We start from the raw sequence: 18,941 nt of genomic DNA on the forward strand, positions 1-18,941 counted from the left end.
GAACAGAAAGAAAATGGAATGAAGGCACAGGAGGATAACATTTCTGAAAATGTTGTCAAAGCAACAAGAAGGAAAAAAAAAAACCATTATATATTATCAAGCAAAAAGTAAAGCATAGATTTTGGTCAGAAAAATTCAAAACAGAAGACAATAGAATACTATCCTTAAAGTGCTAAAAGACGGGATAAAGGTAGACTTGAGAATGTAAGAAGAGAAGGTATTTCTTTCTCTTTCAGTATGCTTCTTGGATTGTTTCTTATTTTGGTTCTAGAATCTGGTCGGCAAACCTCACCATGGTTTTCAATCTTGAAGAGATTGCCAGGCTTCTGTGATACTTTAATACCACCTCTTCTCATGCCTTGCAATCACATATGCCCCTGAAGTTCTGATCTTGCTGAAACCTAGGTTACTTCAAAGTCACCCCACAGAAAACCATAATTCAAAAAGATTTAGGCAGTTTCCAGTTCAAGATGGCAGAGTAGAAGGATGTGCACTCATCTCCTCCTGTGAGAACACTAAAATCACAACAATTGCTGAACAACCATTGCCAGGAGGATGCCGGAACCTACTAAAAAGGATACTCCACATCCAAAGACAAAGAAGAAGGCACAGTGAGACAGTAGGAGGGGCACAATCATGATAAAATCAAATCCCAAACCTACTGGGTCAGTGACCCACAGACTGGAGAACAATAATACCAAAGAAGTTCTCCTTCTGTTGTGTAGGTTCAGAACCCCACATCAGGCTTCCCAACCCGGGGACCTGACAAAAGGACTAGGAATCCCCAGGGAATCTGACCTTGAAGGCCTGCAAGAGTTGATTACAAGACTTCCACAGGCCTAGGGCAAACAGAGACTTCAGTTTAAAGGAACAAACAAAACCTGTGCACCAAGACTCAGAAGAAAGGAACAGTGACTCCACAGGAAACTGACCAAACTGCCTGGTTTTGTTGGAGGGTGTCCTGAGGAGGTGTGAGTCAGCAGGGACTCACCACAGGGACGGCGGGACTGGCAGCAGATGTCTGGAAAGGTCCCCTTTGGTGTAAACACTCTTAGAGTTTGCCATCAATCTGACCATAGAGCCTGTAGACCTGAGGGCTGGATCGCCTCAGGCCAGAAAATGACCAGGTTGGGAGTGCAACTGCAAACATCAGCACATAGATCAAGAGAGTTCCCGAAAAACATCTATTTCTGCTTTATTGACTATGCCAAAGCCGTTGACTGTGGGGATCACAATAAACTGTGGAAAATTCTGAAAGAGATGGGAATACCAGACCCCCTGACCTGCCTCTTGAGAAATCTGTATGCCGATCAGGAAGCCACAGTTAGAACTGGACATGGAACAACAGACTGGTTCCAAAAAGGAAAAGGAGTATGTCAGGGCTGTATGTTGTCACCCGGTTTATTTATTTATTTATTTATATGCAGAGTACTTGAACTGTGGTGTTGGAGAAAACTCTTGAGAGTCTCTTGAACTGCAAGAAGATACAGCCAGTCCATTCTGAAGGAGATCACCCTTGGGATTTCTTTGGAAGGAATGATGCTAAGGCTGAAACTCCAGTCCTTTGGCCCCCTCATGCGAAGATTTGACTCATTGGAAAAGACTCTGATGTTGGGAGGGATTGGGGGCAGGTGGAGCAAGGGACGACAGAGGATGAGATGGCTGGATGGCATCACTGACTCGATGAATGTGAGTTTGGGTGAACTGCAGGAGTTGGTGATGGACAGGGAGGACTGGCATGCCATGGTTCATTGGGTCACAACGAGTCGGACACGACTGAGCAACTGAACTGAACTGAACTGAACTGAACTGATGCAGAATACATCATGAGAAATACTGGGCTGGAGGAAGCACAAGCTGGAATCAAGAATGCCGGGAGAAATATCAATAACCTCAGATATGCACATGACACCACCCTTATGACAGAAAGTGAAGAACTAAAGAGCCTCTTCATGAAAGTGAAAGAGGAGAGTGAAAAAATTGGCCAAAAGCTCAACATTCAGAAAACTAAGATTATGGCATCCAGTCCCGTCACTTCATGCCAAATAGATGGGGAAACAGTGGTTGACTTTAATTCTCTGGGCTCCAAAATCACTGCAGATGGTGATTGCAGCTATGAAATTAAAAGACACTTACTCCTTGGAAGGAAAGTTATGACCAACCTAGACAGCACGTTAAAAAGCAGAGACATTACTTTGTCAAGAAAGGTCCGTGTAGTCAAAGCTATGGTTTTTCCAGTGGTCATGTATGGATGTGAGAGTTGGACTATAAAGAAAGCTGAGTGGTGAAGAATTGATGCTTTTGAACTGTGGTGTTGGAAAAGACTCTTGAGAGTCTCATGGACTGCAAGGAGATCCAACCAGTCCATCCAAAAGGAGATCAGTCCTGGGTGTTCATTGGAAGGACTGATGATAAAGCTGAAACTCCAATACTTTGGCTACCTAATGTGAAAAGCTGACTCATTTGAAAAGACCCTGATGCTAGGAAAGAGTGAGGGCAGGAGGAGAAGGGGATGACAGAGGATGAGATGGTTGAATGGTGCCACCAACTCAATGGACATGGGTTTGGGTGGACTCTGGGAGTTGGTGATGGACAGAGAGGCCTGGTGTGTTGCTGGTCATGGGATTGCAAAGAGTCAGACACGACTGAGTGACTAAATGAACCAAACTTACTTAGCAAGGCCCTATGCACCAGATAGCCTTGTGGTTGGTCTACAGTTAGCTTATCACTCTCATGGGACCACTAGTCTCCTCTTAATTGCTTATACCAAATATTTATTAAGTTTTGGAGTTCACTTAAGCCTGAATTGCCTACACATGTTTTTCTAAATAGAGTCAGTTCAAGTGGAGAGAGCTGTGGAGGCCTCCATTATCATGGTACAACTTGCTTTCTAGGTAAAACCAACAAGCAGGCACAGTGGTCCAGTTTGCTTAGAATGACACTCCTGCCTTAGGAGAAGGTTTCTGAGTGAGGTCACTAGCCTATGGTGTTCTGAGCACAAAACTTCTGTCCTTTAAGAGAATGGGAGCAGCTGGAATTGGAGCCCAGTACTCTTGGCCTGGCATTCTAAGGGTAGAGCTTTTGAATGGGGGCTGGGTAGAGATCATCATATGTTTTAGCTACCCTTGCATTGAATAGACTTTGTTCAATGTGGAGCTGGAGGGGACAAGTAATGTTTGCAGCAACAACAATCAAGGGATCATCGTAGCCTTTGACTGTGACCCAGGGGCAGAGGCATCTCTATGTCCCTGCCTGTACTTGCCTGAGTGCACTTTCAGCTCTGCTGGGACGAGAGAGGGCAGGGAAGGAGTGGGTTCTGGCTTAAATGTCATAGATTCTCAGTTTTCCTGATATTTAGTAGGTTTTGTTCAGTAAATATTTTTTTGTTTGTTCTTTATTTTTAGATATTTCCCTGGTAGTCTCTTCAAATCAAACATATGTATTATGAGATCTCAAAATCTCAAGCTTCAAGAATCAGCAAAGAAGGAAAACAAACTAGGCAAACACATATGAACGCATATCAGCTGTATTCACAATCTCTAAAAGCTGATCAAACATCAATTGCCCACTTATTTAAGAGTGCATAAACAAAATTTGGTATATATGTAAAATGTAAAATGGAAAATTACTCAGCAATAAAAAGAATGGGTTACTTATACATGACAAAATGAAGAAATCTGAAAATCATTTTACACAGCGAAGAACCCTGAGAGAAAAAATGACATGCTGTATGATTCTATTACATACCATCCAGATCACTGGTTATCTGGAGATGGGTTTGGAGGGAAGAATGGCTTGAAACGAGGCCTAATCAACCATTTGGAAATGAAGGAAATATTCTGTATCTTGATGCGGTGGTGATTTCATTGGCCACAAAACTCACAGAGTTCTTCAATTTAAATACATACTGTTTATTTCAAACCAATTATTCCTCAATAAAGTGTTTAAAAAAATAACGTGTAAGTCTTCTTTAGATCCAAGAATGTATATTTTTGAGCAATGATTCAGAAACATCTTTTTTTTTTTTTTTTTTAAAGATTTCATCTTCACCGGAAGAAAAGGAGCTGCACAATAAAATAGAAAATTTAGTTTTGCTTATTCATAATAATGATATATTTGTTATTTTAAACTAACAATTTATTTAGATATTTCTTATATTAAAAATGGAATATTTATTAAGGAGGCTAAATTTTTAAATATAATTTTTAGTGTAGCAGCAGCTGAGTGAGGATTAAATACCATGAACACTCCCATTTAGTAAAATTAGCTAGTTATGGCTCTACAATTAGCTATAATTATAAATGTAATGGGATGCCACAAGAGGAGATTAAAGTAGTAATAGTGTTTTAGATAAATGTGGTCTTCAGTTTATTTAGGCATGTTTTACTAGCACTCTTTTGCTTGTAAAATACAGAAACTTCCATGCAACGAGCTGAGTCCTATAATGGAACAAGCCTTCAAGAAATTCGTAATTCTTTTCAGTTTCACCTCACCTAAATCCCAGGCACAGGTTCTTTGCTCACTGGACCTTAGTATTCTTTTATTCAACTGAGAAATAAGAGTTTCTGTAAAGTCAAGACAGTTGACTATCAAGCACATAGGCAAACCAGGATGAGAAAGCTCAGTCTGACCTGACTTTATTTTGTTAACTCTTAATGATTAACTATTATTACTCATACTTTTCTTCTCATTTTGTTAGGTGGTATTTCCCCAGTTAGAGATGCTCAAACAGTAGAAGTCATTACTCACTTCTACCTTGTTTTAACTTTATCAACCATTAATTAATATTCAGTTTAGTTTATCTATAATTTTAAAGGTATTCCCTCTCTCCACTGTCATAAGACAGTGATTATCTTCTTCTATGAATATTTATCTTCCACAAGTTACAAATGTGATTTTTCTAAAATGTCCATTTGAACACAATGTATTCTTTGAAGCAAAATCCCTAGTGCTTCCCTGTGGTCTGCAGAAAATAAGTCAAGCTCCTTGTCTTCTTATATAGATGTACACAATTTCCATGAATTTCCTTTTAAGTCTTAAATTTCAATCCCTCTCTTTTACAGTAACATCAGGAATTAAATTTTTGGAAGTTTAACATATCATTATTTAATTGCCTTTGCACAGAAAGTTTTCTATTTATGTTTGCTGAAGTTTATTTATGTTTACAAATGTACTTATGAAGTTTTCCCTTATCATTTATATCACTCATCTATAGAAGTTGCTCTGTCTTTGTAATTTCTACCCTTGTGGCTTAGCTGGTAATGAATCTGCCTGCAATGTGGAAGACTTGGGTTCAATCCATGGGTTGGGAAGATCCCCTGGAGAAGGGAGGCGATACACATTCCAGTATCCTGGACTAGAAAATTCCATGGACTGCCCATAGAGTTGCAAAAAGTCGGACACGACTGAGCAACTTTCACTCACTTTATTCACTGGGTTTACCATATGACATGTTATTAATAACTATCCATTTAGCTATTTTTTCCAACAATTAATGTGAGCTCAAGTACAGAAATCATTTAAAATTGGGAATTTTTATAGGGCACAGAGTATATAAAAATTCAATAAGTATTAATTTGGTGAATGATTATTACTAAGGTATATATAACAAAATATGAATTATCTTTACTCTTGTTTACCCTTATTACAATTTCCTTGTGAAAAGGTACAATTTAAAAAAAACAATTAATCAGCTTAGTATATATTCAAATGAAGGGGAGAAATAATAATGATTCAAGCCAGAGAAAACATGAGATAAATGGGTCACTTGGTTAGCTTCTGGACAATTAAGAGTTACTTACATTTCACAGTTGAGACTGTGTACGGCAGAGTATCTGATTCTCTCACTAGATATTCACAAAGATTTCTTTAGTAAATCTGGTATTTTGTTCTGTCTTTCTTAATATATCAGACTGTGTTACGTTTACCAAGTATATATATATAACATATGGTACTGACAGAAGATAAACAATACATCCCAAACAACAGCCTCAAAGTGTCAGAAGTTGGTATATATATGTCTTAAAAACAAATTACATGGAAACCATTATCATTATCCAAAAGGAAGTACAGAGAAAGTCAGTCCATTCCAAAATCAACAGCCAGACAAAATAGAGTCCATCTTCCTGATGTATGTATTCTGATTAGGTCCAAATACATCTTTCAAAGTATATATTCTTCATATATGCGATTCAAACAAATAAAGTCTCTTAAGATTTGAATCACATACGGAATTTATAAAGATGGTAACGATAACCCTGTAAGCGAGACAGCAAAAGAGACGCAGATGTAGAGAACAGTCTTTTGGACTCTGTAGGAGAGGGAGATGGTGGGATGATTTGGGAGAATGGCACTGAAACATGTGTAATATCATATATAAAATGAATCACCAGTCCAGGTTCGATGCATGGTACTGGATGCTTGGGGCTGGTTCCCTGGGAGGACCCAGAGGAATGGTATGAGGAGGGAGGTGGGAGAGGGTTCAACATGAGGAATACGTGTATACCTGTGGTGGATTCATGTTGATGTATGGCAAAACCAATACAATATTGTAAAGTAATTAACCTCCAATTAAAATAAATAAATATTAAAAATAGACTTGAATCAGTGATTCTCTAAGTTATTATAAAGCTCAGCAGTTTCAGAACATTACATTTACTTAGCTCTATTTTCAGTTAATATAGAATTAAATAAAAATAGTTTTTTCCCCAGAATCTTCTTCAGGGCTTCTTTGACATCTTGGTTTCTCAGAGAGTAAATCAAAGGATTCAACATGGGAGTGACCAGGGTGTAACACAAGGAGGCCACTTTACTCAGCTCAGGAAATCTGTCAGGGATGACATACATAAAGATGATGGCACCATACAGTACACTCACGACTCCCAGGTGAGAGCTGCAAGTGGAGAAGACTTTCTTTCGCCCCTCAGTGGAGCGTATTTTTAGAACTGTGGATACAATATATATATAAGACACAGTAATGACAATTATGGTAGGCAAAATGATAATGGTGCATAGGAAAAAGGATATCATATTAGGAATATAGAGATCAGAACAAGAAATCCTCAGAAGTGGACGCTCATCACAGTAAAAATGGTCAATGTTCCGAGAAGCACAAAAGGATAAAGTAAATGTCATGATGGTCTCAATAACTGAGCTGATACAGCCAAAAAAATAGGAACCAGCCACAAACTGAACACAGAGATGTGTTGACATTTGGACAGAATAGAGGAGTGGGTTGCAGATGGCAATGAAGCGGTCATAAGCCATGACTGCCAGGAGAAACCCCTCGGTCACAATGAAGAGGTCAAAGAGAAACAGCTGTGTCACACAGCCTGCATAGGAGATGGACTTGCTCTCAGACCAGAAGTTGCTCATAGCCTTGGGTGCAATAACAGATGAATAGAAGAGATCAACGAAGGACAGGTTGCCTAGGAAGAAATACATCGGTGTGTTCAGCCGGGGATCAGTCATAATAATGACCATCATGCCAATATTTCCTAGAAGGATCATGGCATAGACAAGTAGAAAAAGCAGGAAGAGGAGGATGTGGAACTCTGGGAGGACCCTGAAGCCGACAAGAGTGAACTCAGTCACTTCTGAGTGGTTGCTTGTTTCCCTGTCACCCATGGCAGAAATCTGCTGAGAGGCACAAAGCAAAATAAATGAAACTTGGCTTTGATTCTAGTGCTGTTAATACTTTCTTAAATGGAGAATTAAATTATTTACTGCTTAATAAGATATTGCATACAAAACAATTTTAATGTCAGGAAGATACAAGAATTTAAAGTAGATGTCAGTAGGCTTCTTATACTGTAATTCTATTAAGCAGTGAAAAAATGTTCTTTGGTTATTTTATTTAAATCATAACTGGCAGGGATTTCTGCAAGAAATTAGCCTATTTTATTGCCTAAAATCACTCACATTCTAAATTTCTATTCTTAAAATATTTATAGCTACGTGCTTTCTTCATCTAAAATTGTAGAATGAACATTTTCTAAAATAGACATATCTCATGTAATAAGATAGTGTTTATAGCCCTCATGAGAGCGAAGTTAGTGTTTGATTCATTACATGACAGTAGTAAATAAATTGAAAATATTTTTACCTTATTTTAGCTCAATATATTTCATTTTCCTTATTCATGTAGGCCATCTTTGAAAATACAATAAAATAGACAACATTGGCATAGTTAATAACATCCAAAAATCACTAAGTGAAGATAAAGTTCTCTAATGGAATTTTCAAATATTTTCCTTTTCTCAGGTCAAAGCCATTCTCCCAATATATACATTTTTATTGCCTCATTATAAATATTTCATTTCCATTAACACTCATTTAACAAATATCACAGTCATTTAAACTTCTTTTTGAGGCAGAGAAAGAAGGTAGTGAATATTCCAATCCTTACACTGCAGTGAATGACTTTCTACCAAGGCTCCATCAATTCAAGTGATCTCACTGTTTAGATAATGTAAGTAAACTTCACTGATATACATAAAGGGAAATCCCTTTCCTGAATTCTGTTACACCTTAGGTGTTTTAAGACAAATATACTTGGGTAAACATGGATATTTAAAGACCATAGCAACTTGCATCGTCCAGAGTCCATGATCATGAACTCGAGTATGGGTAGTGGTGTTTAAGATGATGTTAGTTATTTAAAGCCTGTGAAACCTTCCTCAGGATATTTCAGCATTGAATTTTTGCTCATCCTCTGTGATGGATTCCACTGGGAGAGGAGTAATCGTAAAGTCAATTATGGTGCCATAAGTGAAGACTCTTGGGCTGTTGTCCATGAGGACTGAAGTAACCTTAGATACAAACAAATAGTCTAATAATAGTCAAAAACAAGGGAAAAAGAGAAAAATTCACTTCAAATTATTACCTGTATATCTTGATATACCTATGTTTCAGGATATGACAAATGCCTCAGGATATGACAAATGCTCTCTAAATCACAAATTCAAAGACAGATGATGGTTGCTAATGCTGTTCTCCTATATTTAAATACCAAACAGTTAAAAAATATGCTGAAGGAAAGATAGCAGTCATACAATTAACTTTATATCTTTAGCAAAAATACTTATGAGATATGGATCCCTATTTAAAAATTCCTTTAAAACTGCAGTGTGACTAAAAGACTACATTAACACCAGAGACATACTACTCTATTTAGTAAGCCCAACTTGATAAGAATGTCATTTTTCTAAAATATTTTTATCAGTTAAATTTAACATTATTTTAAAAAACCAGATTTTATTTTAAAAATTATGTTTAGAATTTATCTGTGTTTTTAAAGTATATAGATAGCAAAAATGATGTGGGACCAGAGCTTCTCTTTTATTATAATTCAGTATTAGTAAAAGCTTAATCAGTTTAGGAAGAGAAAGTAGGTTGGATATTTTAAACAGGAAAATATTAAATAAGGATAGTTAGGTATATTAAACTGAGAAACCAGAGTTTCTGCAAAGTCAAGACAGTTGACCTTGGAACACATAGGCAAAAGCAGAATTTGAAAGCTCAGTCTGAGTTCTGAGAATATTTTCTTAACTCTTAATGGTTAAATATTGTTAATCATATTTTATTCCTTATTTTATGAGGCAGCATTTTCCCAGTGAGAGATTCTTAAACATTGAAATAATTATTATCTTCCACCAGACCTCATTTTATTAACCACCCCAATATTCAGCTTAGTTTATCAATGGTTTAAAAGATATTCCCTCTCTTCACTGTCTCATGTAAGATTGCTGTCATTAAAACAATGATAACCTCTCATTGGATAATCAGAGGCTTTCTGTGATTCTCTTCTTCCATGAATATTTAGCTACCCAAAGTTAAAATGCAATTTTTCTAAAATACAAATTTGAACACAATATATCCTTTTAGAAATCCACAGTGCTTCCCTGCTGCCTGCAGAATAAAAGAAATCTTCCTTGTCTTGTTATATAGGTCTGTATGAGTTCCCTGAATTTCCTTCTAAGTTTCTCTTGCTCCCTTTCTTGTGCATTAAAATAAAAAACTAAATTTCAGGAAGATTTTAAACTTTCCTTGATCATTTAGATCACTCATCTCTAAAGACTGCACTCTATACGTATTTCTATATTTGCTTGTATTCACTTGGTTTAACATATGGCATGTTAGCTCTCTAGTCAGATATTTTCCCCTCAATTACTGTGACCTCAAGTAGAGAAATTACTTATGCCTAGGAATTTTTATATGGCAAAGAGTACATCAAAATTCAATACATATTGGATTGATAAAATAATTCTCACTAAGGCACATCAGATCAGATCAGTCACTCAGTCGTGTCCAACTCTTTGGGACCCCATGAATCGCAGCACTCCAGGCCTCCCTGTCCATCACCAACTCCCGGAGTTCACTTAGACTCACGTCCACTGAGTCAGTGATGCCATCCAGCCATCTCATCCTCTGTCATCCTCTTCTCCTCCTGCCCCCCATCCCTCCCAGCATCAGAGTCTTTTCCAATGAGTCAAATCTTTGCATGAGGTGGCCAAAGTACTGGAGTTTCAGCTTTAGCATCATTCCTTCCAAAGAAATCCCAGGGCTGATCTCCTTCAGAATGGACTGGTTGGATCTCTTTGCAGTCCAAGGGACTCTCAAGAGTCTTCTCCTGCACCACAGTTCAAAAGCATCAATTCTTCGGCACGCAGCCTTCTTCACAGTCAAACTCTCACATCCATACACGACCACAGGAAAAACCATAGCCTTGACTAGACGAAACTTTGTTGGCAAAGTAATGTCTCTGCTTTTGAATATGCTATCTAGGTTGGTCATAACTTTCCTGCCAAGGAGTAAGCGTAAACAAAATATAACATTTGCTTGTTTATTTTATTACAGTTTTCTTGTAAAAAGGAAGGACATCCAAAAATAATTTATCAGATTAATTATTAATCAAATGATGGGGAGATATAATTATTCATGTCAGAGAAACTGTGAAATAAATTCATTTAGCCTCTGGGCAATTAAGAGTTACTTACATGTCACCCTTCAGGCTGTGCACTGCAGAGTGATTCTCTCACTAAGAGTTCACAAAGATTTCTTCAGTAAATATGATATTTCATTTGCTTATTACATTAGCTTGTGCTACCTCTACCAAGTACATGTATATCCACATAACACATTACTAATCCAAGCAAAATGAAGATGAAGCACAGAGAAAGTCATTCCATTCTGAATCAAAACAGGCAAACCATATTCCAAATGTACTTTTCAGCTGCAAATACATGGAATTCAAATAAATTAAAACTTTATGATTAAATATTTCTAAGATGAATGGGTACAACTTTTTAATCAGTTGCTTCCCCAAGTTGTTATAATTCCCAGGACTTTCATTTACATCACTGTAAAAATAGAATTAAAGTATCTTTTCTCTAGGCCCTTTCTCAGAGCTTTTTTGACATCTTTGTTCCTCAGAGAGTAAATCAAAGGATTCAACATGGCAGTGACTAGGGGGTAACATAAGGAAGCCACTTTACTGAGCTCAGGAAATGTATCAGGAGTGAGATACATAAAAAATACAACACCATAGAGTACACTCAGGACTCCTAGGTGAGAGCTGCCAAGTGGAGAAGTCTTTCTTTGACCCCTCAGTGGAGCGTATTTTTAGAACTGTGGATATAATATTTGTGTGTATATATATATGTGTATATATATATATATATATATATATATATATATATATACATACATGACACAACAGTGACAATTATGGTAGGCAAAATGATAATGCTGCACAAGAAAAAAGAAACCAACTTATGAGTATAGAGATCAGAACAAGAAATCTTCTGAAATGGATGGTCATCACAGTAAAAATGGTCAATGGTTCGAGATGCCCAGAAGGATAAAGTAAATGTCATGCTGGTTTGAAGAACTGAGCTAATGCAGCCAAAAAAATAGGAACCAGCCACCATCTGAACACAGATTTGTGTTGTCATCTGGACAGTGTAGAGGAGTGGGTGCAGATGGCAATGAAGTGGTCATAAGCCATGATTGCCAGGATAAATCCTTCAGTCACAATGAAGAGAGCAAAGAGAAAAAACTGGCTAATACAGCCTGCAAATGAGATGCACTTGCTCTCAGACCAGAAGTTGCTCATAGCCTTGGGTGCAATAACAGAAGAATAGAAGAGATCAATGAAGGAGAGGTTGCCTAGGGAAAAATACATTGGTATGTTCAGCTGGGGGTCAGTCATAGTAATGACCATCATGTCAACATTTCCTAGAAGGATCCTGGGGTAGATAAGCAGAAATAGGAGGAAGAGGAGAATGTGTATTTCCAGGCGGACCCTGAAGCCAACAAGAATGAAGTCAGTTGCTTATGAGTAGTTGCTTGTTCCCCTGTCACCCATGGCAGACAAATGTTGAAAGGCAAAAGGCAAAAGAAATGAAATTGTGACTTTGAGTCATCAATTCATAAATATGCTCTTAAATGTAGCTATACATTATTTACTTCTTAATGAGAAAAGGTATACAAAACAATTTTAATGTCAATAAGATCCATGAATTTGGATTTAGATATTACTAAACTTCAGGAATTGTTATTCCATTAGACAATGAAAGAAGTTATTTGGTTATTTTATTTAAATCATACATTGGCAAGGATTTCTATAAGAAATTAGCATATTTTATTGTCTAAGATTATTCACATTCTGAATTTCTATTCTTGCTATATTTATTGTTAAAAATTATCTTATCCAAACTAGGAGTATTACATCTTATCTAAAATAAGCATATTGCATGGAATCTCTATGGTAGTGTTTATAGGCATTATGATAGGTGTCAGTATTTGTGTCATTACATGACAGTATTAAAAATATTTGAAATATTTTTACTTTATTTTACCTCAATATATTTAGTTTCCATTGTTATTGGAGCCATCTTTGAAAACAATGTGATTAGACAATACTGGTATGTTAAGTAAAATCAAAAATCACTAAGAGTAGATAAAGTTCTCTAACTCTACTTCTAAACATACGTTCCTTTTCTCATATCAAAGTCATTCTCTCAAATACATGAATTTTAATTGCTTCATTATAAATGTTGAACTTGCATTAATAGTCATTAAATTTTAAAACATGTCATAATTACTTGGCCCTCTCTTTAAAAGCAAAGAAAGAAGCTGGTGGATATTCCAATCCTTATACCGCAACGAACAACTTTCTACCAAGGAAACATCATTTCAAGAGATCTCACCCTTTAGAAAGAGATAGGAAACTTCAGTGATATACATAAAGAAAATCCCTTTCCTGAATTCTAGTGCACCTGATATGTCTTAAAGTAAGGATAACTGGATAACTATTGATAAAGATCATAGCAACCTTTTGTCTATAATCTGTCATCATGAGCTAGTGAATCAAAAGTGGTGTTTTTAACGGCCTCAGTTATTTTTAAATCTCTGATATCTTTTTCAAGAGTATTTTAGCATTGAGCTTTTACTCATCCTCTCTGATGGATTCCACTGAGAGAGGGGTAATCGTGAAGTCAATTATGGAGACATAAGTGTAGACTCCAGTGCTGTTGTCCATAAGGACTGAAATAACCTCAGGTACACTGTAGTAATAGTCCAAATACAAGGAACTTTTCCTTCTCTAGTTGTGTATATCCTTTGGGAAATATTTCTGGACTTTATTTTCTTTACTGACAAAGAAAAACTTTATGGTATTATCTCAACATACATATCGGTAAGCATAGAAAAGAGATTTAAAAGTTTGCATATGAGGAAAGGTTTAGATAAGTAAATATTTTAAGTTATGTAGTAAATTATGATTTTAAAAAATCCCACTTCAATTTGTAATTGTGGAAATGGTCAGTTTTGATTCCAATTCCAAAGGAAGGCAATGCCAAAGAATGCTCAAACTACTGCACAATTGCACTCATCTCACCTGCTAGTAAAGTAATGCTCAAAATTCTCCAAGCCAGGATTCAGCAGTACGTGAACCCTGAACTTCCTGATGTTGAAGCTTGTAGGGATTTTCTCCCCGGGACTTGGAAATGATGAATCTGAAAGGACAAAATTTGGACAGTCTCTTGCAAGGACTGACAAATTTATTTCTGCAGTCAAGCCTTTTTATAGAAGCAGGAACAAAGAGCTTAGAGTATATGGCCAGCAGAGCATGTATGGGGTTAAGACATAATCAGTAAAAGATATTTCAAGAACAGCATGTTCTAAATGACCCAGGTGTTTATCCCAGGACCCATTTTCTCAATCAACATCTTTAGTATTATTAAATCTTGGTGCCAAGCATGGCTAAAAGCAGGAGATGTTTTTCAGCTATGGCAAAGCCTGGGTACTTTTGGCCCTCCGCCATTTTCCCAAGGACCTTCTCAGTCAAGGCTATTTTGTGCTGTGCTTCCCAAAATATCCTCCTTTTGTTTTTAGCTTAAGCACAGCAGCTGCTAGTTGGACTCCGCTGTGAGAGGCATGGAGTCTTGAATAGAGACATCTATATCCTATAATCAATGACAGAAAAAGTAGGGTGATTAATACATATATAAAAATGTTGCTTCCTGAAAATCAAGTTCTAGGGTCTAGGGACGATAGGGTTTTAGTTAAAGTATCGTAAAATTGAGTGCTGTACAACTCCTTAGGTACCTCAACTTGAAAATTAGCAATTTGTTGTTTCAACAGATTGATGTCTAAACTTGAGTTGTTTGTGAGATCCTGAAAATGTGCTTTAACTTTATCCCAAGGATATTCAGTGAATTATAAGGCATGTTAGTCAGACAAAAAGACGTAAAATTCCAGTGACAACGTATATGTGTTTGGAAAGTCAGTTGCTGCATTTGATCTCCTAAGTGGATTATCACAGCTTGTAACTCATTAATTCGTGTTTGTAATTGCTGATCTATTTGGGCTTGTCGAGTCCAAAGATCATGAGAGTCTTTGTGCCATGCAGTGATAAAATCATGATTTTGTATAGAATTGTGTAATGCCATACCAGACAGGGTTTCTACTGTAACAATGGATATTAGACTAAGAATGCCAGCAATAATCCACCCTATTATGTGCTTTGACCTTTTCAGACCATTTCTGAGCAGAACTGAAAGGAATACAGAGTCGGTCCATGGCTCTGTTAAATTGACAGGAAGCCGTAGTTTAGACCTCTGCTTGACTATAGTGACGTTGGCATTGTGGTAAGAAATAGTATGGTTTAAATATGTATATAAAGCACAAGCTGTACAGTTAACAATTTTAGCAGAAAGATCTATATCAAAGTTACCTACAATAAACATGTACAGGAGGTGCACACAGGATTGGATATAATCTGTACTATTATACATAAAGGTATAGTTTTGGGGTTTTAAAGCCTTCACAGTCCCATGTACATTGGCAAAGCATTCCAGTGCAGCAGGAATCTTCCAAATATGCCATTGTTCAGGTCCTATAAGAGGGACTATAATTCTGGGCCGAGGTGGAGATAACCCTCCATTATACCAGTTTAACAATACATCCTTATCAGTTCAAAAGCCAATATTGGACTTATAGAATCCCCACATGTTGACTCTATGATACCACGAACAGCTATGATTTTTTTCTTGCTCCTCAGAGCAATTCACAAATAACCCATGGGGCCCCCAATCCATGAATTTGAATATGAACTGATTTTGTTGTTTGATAGAAACCTTCTTGAACTGTTCCCAGCAGTTAGACCAATATAGTGGTTGAACTGATCATTTCTTTCTCCAAGATACAGCATCACATATTAGTTCTGCAGGCTGGAAAAGTGAGTCAGTATAGTTAGCTATTTGTCCAGGATAATGTCTTTCAGAACCATTTAAGAGGAAGGATGCAGTTGCAAAGATTCCTATACTGTAGGCAGAAACATTGTGTACAGAGTAAGCCCACCATTGTGTGAATATAGTCATGCACAAAGAGTGAACTCCAAGGCATATAGGTAGTGTCTTGATTCCAATTGAAATATTTATCTCTTTTCCTTCATCTTCTTCATGGATTGACCCCTGCGTTGACCATGGGGCAGGGAAGTGCAGACTATCATTGGTGAATACCATAGGGGCTTTGTCAACCCAATCCACTATGGATAACAAAGGTGGATTAGGTATATATGTCCAATAAATATATTCCACACTTACCCCAGAGGAACAGGAAAGAACAGTTAACATTGCCAGAAACAGCTTATCTGGAGTCATAGGAGTTCCAGTGTTCTTCAGTGTTTGCTCAGCCTGACGAGTCATGTTTTTCACTTGAGCCCACATCAGGTAAGGATTCAGACAATGGCGTTTCTTCATTGGCTCCTTCAAGGTCATTGACAAGACCCTTCGCGTCAGCTTCGTCACTTGCCAAGGGAGTCTGGTCTTGGGGTCCTTCTTGGTAATGGACATGGCGAAGGGAAACCCAGATTTCTTCTCCATCTGCAACGACAAGACCATAACCCTTGCCTAGGAGTCATAAGATTCCTGGCAGCCATTGATTGAATTGCTTATACCATATTGGTGTATTGATTTCTAATTTGCTGTTTCTGTCTTCTGCAAAATGTCTATCTGCACGAGTGTCAGATATTTTTTGTTAAGTTTAAAAAATTTAGGGAATAAAGAATTAAAAATAATAATAATTGAGGGTTTATAGGATAAGAAGTGTACCTCCTATTCTAGATTCCCCCTTTCTGTTTTAATAAATGAGTTTTTAGAGTGTGGTGGGCTCTTTCAATAATGGCTTGACTTTGGGGATTATAGGGTATTCCTGTAATGTGTGTGATGTTCCATTCCGATAAAAATGAACGAAACGAGTGCGAGGTAAATGCAGGTCCGTTGTCTGTTTTGAGGACTGAAGGAATCTCCATAATGGGGAAGGTGAGTAAGAGTGTGGAAATGGCGTGTTTGCTGGATTCTGAAGAGACAGGTATTGCCCAGATAAAGCTGGAAAAATGCATCTATTGAGACAAGAAGCAAAGGAAATTTCCTAGGGAGCACTGAGTGAAGTCAGACTGCCAAAGGGAATTAGGCTGTTGGCCTTGGGGGTTAACTCCTGAAATCGTAGTTTGTAAGTGCAGAGGGGCGCAGACATCACAGGTTTTAATAACATGCCTTGCTTCAGTGAGAGGAATATGGTATTTAGAGTGCAATCTGTTAGCATTGGTATGAAGATTAGCATGTTTGTCACTGGCAGACGTAAAGACGGGAGCTATGAGCCTGTCAATGGCATCATTTCTTGCAACCAGAGGGCCAGGTAAACCTGAATGAGCACGTATATGTTCAATGAAGAAAGGTTCTGTATGTGAGTGAATTAAGGCTTGAGTTTGTGAAAAAAGAGTATATAATTCTTCATCTAGATTGTATAAAAAGGCGGTAACAAAGTCGGGAAAAAGGGAAGCAAGGTATTTGGAATCAGTATATACGTTGAAGGATAATGGTTGAAGAGATAAAAGAGCATATAAAACATACAATTCAATTCTTTGTACTGAAGAACAGGTAGTGGGTAATTTCTCTTTGATATTAGGGCCAACAATCCCTGTTATGCCTTTCTTGTTGCCGTCAATGAAATAGGTGGGTGCATTGGAAATAGGCTGGGATGCAATGATATTAGTTATAATGAATTTAGTACATTGTAGAAAGTCCCATAATTTTCCTTTTGGCAAATGAAATGAGATAACATTTTGAAAATCATTTAATGCTATTTGCATGGTCAGGTTATACTGTAAGGCAATTTGCAATTCCTTTTTTTGTCAAGGGGACGTGTATTGTATATGGATCAAATCCAGACAAAGTTTGTACATGGCTTCTCCCTGACACAATTAATTGCCCTATATTCTCAATATACGATACGATATTTTTAGACTGTTTAGTGTATAAATATATCCATTCTATTGGGCTGTGTTGAGCTGTAATTGCAGTGGGTGAATGTTTAGTGGGGAATATATATAAAGAAACCGGTTGATCATGATCTAGCCGAGTTGGGAAAGATTGTTGAATGCGTTCCTCCATTAAGGTTAGCTCTTCTCTGGCCTCTTTTGTTTGCTGCCTAGGGCTATTAGGGTTAAGGGATCCCTTTAAAATTTTAAATAGATTTTGTAAGGCATAGGTGGGGATGCCAACAGATGGCTGTAGCCAATTAATATCTTCTAGCAACTTTTGAAAATCATTCAGTGTGCGTAGAGACTGCACAGAAATTTGAGATTTTTGAGGTTTGATTTTAGATTCTTCCATAACATGTCCTAAATAATTAAAAGGTGCTTTCAATTGAATTTTATCTGGTGCAACAAGCAGGCCATGATTTTGAAGAGTAATAGTAACTTCGTTATATAACTGTTGTAAACTGTGTTCAGATCCTAGGGAGAGAAGTATATCATCCATGTAATGAATTATGAAAACAGTAGGATATTTATCTCTAATGGGTTGTAATAAAACACATATGAGATATTGGCAAATGGTAGGAGAGTTCATCATTCCCTGAAATAGAACCTTCCATTGAAATCTTTTAACAGGAGCCATGTGATTTATAGAAGGAACTGAAAAAGCAAAATGTTTTCTATCTTTAGGATGCTAAGGTATAGTAAAAAAGCAATCTTGTAAAATAATAATTATAGATTAGCCTTTTGGTACCATGGAAGGGGAGGGTAATCTAGGTTGTAATGGCCCCATAGGAATTATAGTATTATTAATATTTCTTAGATCTATCAACATTTGCCATTTTCTTGATTTCTTTTTTATTACATCAGTTTTATCCACTCCTAGTAGTCTAGAAGGAGCCACAATTTTACCCCAATCAAGGGGTTATTTTTCCACTCTAATGATTGAAATGTTAGCTGGTATCTAGCATGCCTGTGAAATTTTTTCCCCTTATGCGTAAAGTGAGCATGGGTTTCGGATGTTCCTTTAACAAGGTGGATAGTGCAGCAGTAAGGTTGGTATTACCAAAGCCTCCCTGCCAAATTTTATCAGATGCTTTCATTGGTTTGACATATGGCA

General features: G+C 37.1%; 1 protein-coding gene and 2 pseudogenes across 1 annotated transcript; all 3 read right to left on the bottom strand.

The window, feature by feature from the left end:
• Window positions 1–6,696: 6,696 nt before the first annotated feature.
• LOC113893668 (olfactory receptor 9K2-like) lies at window positions 6,697–7,653 on the bottom strand (the record flags this gene model as incomplete). Its single annotated transcript, XM_027543554.1, has 1 exon — window positions 6,697–7,653. A coding segment is annotated over exon 1 (930 nt), but the record flags the coding sequence as incomplete, so codon positions are not given.
• Window positions 7,654–11,352: 3,699 nt separating this feature from the next.
• On the bottom strand, window positions 11,353–12,397 carry LOC113893460 (annotated as a pseudogene).
• Window positions 12,398–14,398: 2,001 nt separating this feature from the next.
• LOC113893669 lies at window positions 14,399–16,211 on the bottom strand (annotated as a pseudogene).
• Between the last annotated feature and the right edge of the window lie 2,730 nt (window positions 16,212–18,941).

Source organism: Bos indicus x Bos taurus, chromosome 5 (assembly GCF_003369695.1).
Source record: "Bos indicus x Bos taurus breed Angus x Brahman F1 hybrid chromosome 5, Bos_hybrid_MaternalHap_v2.0, whole genome shotgun sequence".
Lineage (NCBI taxonomy): Eukaryota > Metazoa > Chordata > Mammalia > Artiodactyla > Bovidae > Bos > Bos indicus x Bos taurus.